The sequence below is a fragment of the Populus alba genome, chromosome 6 (assembly GCF_005239225.2).
Source record: "Populus alba chromosome 6, ASM523922v2, whole genome shotgun sequence".
In the NCBI taxonomy this organism is placed as follows: Eukaryota; Viridiplantae; Streptophyta; class Magnoliopsida; order Malpighiales; family Salicaceae; genus Populus; species Populus alba.
In genome coordinates this window covers 9,671,583-9,677,929 of record NC_133289.1, presented here as the reverse complement: position 1 = coordinate 9,677,929, position 6,347 = coordinate 9,671,583, and the positions used below count along the sequence as shown (strand labels likewise).

The 6,347-nt window shown below is 34.9% G+C and overlaps 1 protein-coding gene across 1 annotated transcript; it reads left to right on the top strand.

Moving 5' to 3' along the window:
- The first annotated feature begins 1,465 nt into the window (after positions 1–1,465).
- LOC118048201 (enolase 2) lies at positions 1,466–5,792 on the top strand. Its single transcript, XM_035057792.2, has 16 exons — positions 1,466–1,655; positions 1,907–1,970; positions 2,086–2,150; positions 2,257–2,304; positions 2,387–2,473; positions 2,562–2,642; positions 3,198–3,299; positions 3,381–3,461; positions 3,813–3,887; positions 3,997–4,059; positions 4,165–4,242; positions 4,579–4,773; positions 4,929–4,979; positions 5,077–5,217; positions 5,314–5,370; positions 5,466–5,792. The coding sequence occupies exons 1-16, from the start codon at positions 1,587–1,589 to the stop codon at positions 5,544–5,546; spliced, it is 1,338 nt and encodes a 445-aa protein (XP_034913683.1). The 5' UTR covers positions 1,466–1,586; the 3' UTR covers positions 5,547–5,792.
- The last annotated feature ends 555 nt before the right edge of the window (positions 5,793–6,347 follow it).

Here is a 6,347-nt window from a genome sequence, read left to right as displayed (position 1 = left end):
AAGTTAATTTTTAAAACCTACTATTTAAATAATGCGATCGAGATTACCATATAGGAAGTAAAAAAATAAACATTAAGAATTCTAATATCTAGCTAACCCAATGTTAATATATAAAATTAAAAAATTAATTTAGTTCAAAAAAACAAGTTTGACAAAAGAAAAACTGACATTTCACTTTGATATTTTGGAAAGGGCCATATGCGGAAACTAAGGCGACGATAGAGAAAAGAAGAAGGAGAAAAAAAAAAAAAATGGATCATGGGAGTAACACCATTATAATATGCTGCCTCATAAAAAAGTTTCTTATCTAGATGATTTTAACATAATCAAGAAATGATATTATTGCATCCTATAAGAAACCAAATGCATCCCCAATGACAACCAATTCTGTACTTCGGTCCCTATATTGGCAAAAAGAGAGAGATGAACATTTATTTCAATTTCAAACTCGGTCCTTAGAGATTTAATTGAAATAACATTTTTTTGCCATATTAGCATCAATTGAGGCTCAAAATTTTTTCGCAACATTGTGCAAATCCAAAATCAAGCCAAAGGAAATAGACCAAAGTACAATCCCACATCAACAATATGAGAAATGATAAAATAAAAAAAAATCAATGATAAAAAATAGCTGAGAAAGAGCAAAATAATTAGTTCCTAGTCTGGTCTAAACAAATGATTGAACATTTATTTTAAAATTGATACATAAAGTTTTAATTATTTTAAATAAATAAAATAAAATTTTATTTTGTGAATTCAAGCACTAAGTTTTTGATTTTTTTTTTCTTGACATCTCCATAACCTAATACCAAGAAAGCCAAAATAAACCATTAAATTCAATTTTATACTAACTCAATGTAAAAAAATAAATAAAAAAATAAAATGATTGAAAAACAAACAAACCATGGAGCACTGTTACGTTCCACAATGATTTATGTCTTGTACTTTAGTAAAACCATGATATATTTTAAAATTTCTCTCAATAATAATAATTTTAAGTTTGAGATTCTCATTTGAAAAAAAAATTATTTTTAAAGTGTAATTTGCTTTGTTTTTGAACAAAGAATGTAAACCATGGTTTTTAGACTCGGTCCGATTTAAAACTTGAATTCTCAGTTTTGACCGAGTCATTGAGTTATTTAGATTAATTTTAAAAAAAATTAAAATGATATTATTTTAATAAAAAAAATAAAAATAAAAAGGTTATAATCAAATTTTGCTGGTCAATCAGGTTATACCATATTTTTTTTTTTTAAATTTTTTTAATTTAACTTGATTTTACTCTAGATTAACTAGGTCATCTATCAACGTATCGGGTTACGCCCAGTTTTAAAACTACTATGTAAACCAAATAATTAAAAAAGAAAAAGAAAAGGAAACGACGTGATTTCTTGTAGTAGAAAAGAAATAAACCAAAGCACGTGTGTGTTTGGTATTGTCTCGTGTGTACAAATACCTGTGTCTCTCTAGTGTCTGCTATCTCTTCTCAGTCTTAAGCAGCTAAACACTTTTCTCCTGCGCCTCCCCCTCGAATCTCTCCCTCCCTCTCTCTTTGTCCAGATCCAAAACCTTATTTAATCAAAGCTATGGCGATTACTATTGTCTCCGTCAAGGCAAGGCAGATCTTCGACAGCCGTGGCAATCCAACCGTCGAGGTATGTCTCTTGAATCAATAGATTAATCAGATCTCTGTGGTTTCATTGTTTTTCTGCGTGATTGAATTAATAGACGTTTCACTTCTATACTGTTAGATTCGTTTATTCCAGTTTAATTCAATTCAATTGAGTTCAAGTAGCTATGAGCCTCCTCTGTTTAGTCATCATCATCCATGTTTAGGCTAAAACCTGAACTGAACTGAACTAAACTAATTTGATTGCTGCTGCTGCTGCTGTGGGATTGGTTGTAGGCTGATGTGACAACATCCGATGGCGTTTTGTCAAGAGCTGCCGTTCCTAGCGGTGCATCCACTGGTATGTTATGTTACTTTAGTACGGAGTATTTGATTTCTCTAATTCACTCACTAACAGTAGGCTTTTGCCTCATTCATCGACTGTTATTCATTTTTGGACTGTTGAATGATTTCAGGCGTTTACGAGGCCCTTGAACTTAGGGATGGAGGCTCAGATTATCTTGGAAAGGGTGTTTCCAAGGTTAAATTTGTTACTATTAATTTTCTCTTAATTATGTTTTTACCATATTCCTCTCTCTAATCCCTGATCGGGTCTTATTTGTTTTTCTATCCTTCTGATTTGTTAGGCTGTTGGGAATGTCAATACAATTATTGGGCCTGCATTGATTGGCAAGGTTTGTTCCTCCCATATATATATTCTTTGTGCTTGTCTTAATAATTTCTTATGCTTTTATTTTTTTTCTTCCCCTTTTACAGGACCCAACTGAACAGGTCGCTATTGATAACTTGATGGTTCAACAACTTGATGGAACTGTAAATGAGTGGGGCTGGTGCAAACAAAAGGTAGCTTAATAGATTGCTGTTACTTCCTTCCCTGTTGTTTTTAGCAAGTTTGTTAACTGGTGCGGTGCGCCTTTTGTTATCTTGTCAGCTTGGAGCAAATGCCATCTTGGCAGTTTCTCTTGCTGTTTGCAAAGCTGGGGCCCATGCCAAGGGTATTCCCCTTTATAAGGTAAATTAAGTTTTTGGATTGTTTTATTTCTTTTCATATCTGTAATATGATCTGTGAGAGTACTAATTATCCGGGTTGCTAAAACAAGTCCTGAATTATGTTCAGTCTCTGTTGTGTCTCATTTGATAGGATAGGTCTTAACTGTTAAACAATCCAAAGAAATAAAGAGAAATACAAAAATAAGAAAGGAGGAAGCTAAGGTTTTATTGATACTGCATAATGCAATCAAATAATCAAAAGGAATAAGTTTTACCTAAATACAAAGAGTATATATAGGTTAAACAAAGGAAACTGAAAAGAAAATGAAAAGACTATTCTACCCTTAATAAACAATAAAACAAAATAACCCTATATTTCTTAACATTAACGTACACAAAGGTGAAATAGTGTAAGTCAGGCTAAGCCCTTGGAAACAATGGAGCCAGTCCTGCTCTTGATGGGATCTCACAGATTGCTCATGCAATGAAAAAAACTTGATATATTCTCAAGCTTATTCCCTTATTTTGTTACTGGTTCCTGGAGATATTTTCAAAATATCACATCTTTTTGATGCAGCACATTGCCAACCTTGCTGGTAACAAGAACTTGGTGCTGCCGGTTCCTGCTTTCAATGTCATCAACGGTGGATCACATGCCGGAAATAAACTTGCTATGCAGGCATGCATTTTGATATTTCATCTAATTTACTTTTCAAGGATGCTGCTTGAATTCGAGTTTCTGACTTTGTTTCATCTGCAGGAGTTCATGATTCTTCCAACGGGAGCTTCCTCTTTCAAAGAGGCCATGAAGATGGGAGCTGAAGTATACCATCATTTGAAGGTGATTCAGCCCCCCCACCCACCCACCGACACACACACACACACACAAAGAAAAAAAGAATAAAGGGCAGTTACACTTCATTTCAAATGTAATTTCTATTTTGTTGCTGCACCTTTTGAGGGCTTAATGATGATAGCATAATTTTCCTGGGGGGGGTCAGATTTAATAAACTTGTCATTGTTATATATAATAGCTTCAGGATTCTTTAGAATAATGGTGCATGTGTACCTTTTTTTATGTTTGACCTTCAACGGTTCCGTGCATTATTCCTCTGCAATAGCTACATCATCTTAAAGCTTCCAGTTGGTTGTATAAGTAACACCGGTGACCATATTCCTTTTCATTTTCCAGTCCGTGATTAAGAAGAAGTATGGTCAGGATGCAACAAATGTTGGTGATGAAGGTGGTTTTGCTCCCAACATTCAGGTAACCTTTTCTGAGCAAAATGTTATCTTATTAAAATTATTTGTTGCTCTAATTTGCTGTCCCATTTTCTGCCACTATGCTTATTGTATAAAACTTGGGTTGTGTTCAGGATAACCAGGAAGGACTTGAATTGCTCAAGACTGCCATTGCTAAAGCTGGTTACACAGGCAAAGTTAGTGTCTTCTTCACTCTTTCTTAATTGCCAATTCTTCTGTAATTTTTTGATATTTTGATATAACAAGGGATGCCAGGCTGAAAGTTTTCATGATTTTATTAGGTGGTTATTGGAATGGATGTTGCTGCCTCTGAATTTTATGGAGCAGATAAAACATATGACCTTAACTTCAAAGAAGAGGTGAGGGTTTTTCTAGCATGCTAAAATTTTATTGATTGCATTATTTAAATTTTAGACAGGAAGATATGATCATTCTATTTTAGACTTGCAGAGAAATATTTAACAAATACATTTACAGTTTTTATTTTTGTTTCTTCTTCATCGTTTCCTCTTGCATTTGCAATGTGTCACCATGCTAAATGTTGTTTTTAGCATGGTAAAAATTATCACTGCCTGAGTATGCATATGAGAAAGTAAATCCAGCTGGTTCTGGTCATTTTGTAGTGCTGCTGGTGTGTATAGTTTGTCTGTAGTGGAGGATATGTGAAATTTCTTGCATCAATCTTGTTTTTGCAGAACAATGATGGTTCAAAAAAGATCACTGGTGATGCTCTCAAGGACCTCTACAAGTCCTTCGTGTCTGAGTACCCCATTGTATCGATTGAAGATCCATTTGACCAAGATGACTGGGAACACTATGCAAAGTTAACTGCTGAAATCGGAGAGAAAGTACAAATTGTGGGAGATGATCTCTTGGTCACCAATCCCAAGGTCAGTATGAGGAAGTTTCTCTTGCCTTCTTGGACTGTTTTTCAGTTTTTATCACCAATGATTGCATTGAGTCTTTTTGACCGATAAAACAAGAAAACCATTAATAGCTTTCCATCCTTCCTTTGACCTTGCTGCTGATCTTTTCTTGCTTGCAGAGGGTTGAGAAGGCTATCAAAGAGAAAGCTTGTAATGCCCTCCTCCTCAAGGTACTGCTAGTAATCTTCATGTGGATTGTTGCCAGCTTTTCTGCCTTGTGTATGCTGGAGATAAATATGCATAATTTTCTGCGTCATATGGAAACAGGTGAATCAAATTGGATCTGTTACTGAGAGCATTGAAGCTGTAAAGATGTCCAAGCGAGCTGGATGGGGAGTGATGGCCAGCCACCGCAGTGGTGAAACAGAGGATACTTTCATTGCTGATTTGTCAGTGGGTTTGGCCACGGTAATTGAAATAGATTTCAGATCTGTGTTGGCAATATAAATTTATTTCAATTTGATTTTGGCCCTCACACAATCCCCTTGTGTTTTAAATATTCAGGGCCAAATAAAGACAGGAGCACCTTGCAGGTCCGAGCGGCTTGCTAAATATAACCAGGTTAATACCTATCTCTACCGGAAAATTCGTTTTGCACTTCTGAATAAATATCTAGTTGATAGCTTGTCTAAGTCTCTTCACATCTGTGCATGCAGATCTTGCGAATTGAGGAAGAGCTTGGTGCAGAAGCGATCTATGCCGGAGCAAACTTCAGGAGACCTGTCGAACCCTATTAGAACCAGAGAAGTACTGATGATTCTGCTGCTGGATCTGAGCGTCGTCACTCCGTATGCAGTGAATAAGTTAATGGAGAACGGGTTACACCCTGAGACTTTTTAAAATAATTTTCTGAAGAGTTTTGTTCTGAGATTGGAACGGTGTTTTATGGAGAATATTTTTCAAGTGGAATTACTCTTTACCATAACTAGCTTTGTTCGATTGGTTTCTGAGCGGGAAATGGCATGTTGATTGCTCTTTTATTATTTCCGAATCGATTTGATTCGCCCTGCATGTTCGACCTGTTGCATTTTGCCGGTTGTGCAAAGCATGTAATTTAGATGAAAATCCCATCCCCTATCGCCTAAGACTTCGAACCTTGCCTAGGGTCGGGTCGTCTCTTTAAGTTCCTTGGCAGATTAGTTTGTTTTCCAATTTCATGATCTATCTTCCAGCGAAAAACTAAATTAATAATTAGCCAATAGTGCCAAACACTTGAATTCTTATGATAGTGAGTACTAGCTGCCGGACCCGGGACTGATAAATTTTATTTGAAAAAACCGAGTGTTAATTCTTCCAAGGGTATTTAATTTATTTTAAAGTTTATCTAAAATGTAAAAAAGTCTTATTTGTTTTTTTATTACTATAATAATGATAAATAGACCTTATAAAAAAAACTATTTTACTGTTCATAAGGGTAAAATGATTATTTTATTTGTTTCAATCCAATGTTGATTTTTTTAAGTTTTTTTTTTTTAAAATTAATTTTAGTAACAACAACTAGGGCAACCAGAATACTAATGAAAATACACATGGGGTTG

What these genes read in the sequence shown, in the direction of transcription:
- LOC118048201 (XM_035057792.2), top strand. Translation starts at nt 1,587, where the DNA reads ATGGCGATTACTATTGTCTCCGTCAAGGCAAGGCAGATCTTCGACAGC. An exon ending in GGGGCTGGTGCAAACAAAAG is followed by an intron (nt 2,474 to 2,561) that starts GTAGCTTAATAG and finishes TTATCTTGTCAG; the next exon opens with CTTGGAGCAAATGCCATCTT. An exon ending in AGGGTATTCCCCTTTATAAG is followed by an intron (nt 2,643 to 3,197) that starts GTAAATTAAGTT and finishes TTTTTGATGCAG; the next exon opens with CACATTGCCAACCTTGCTGG.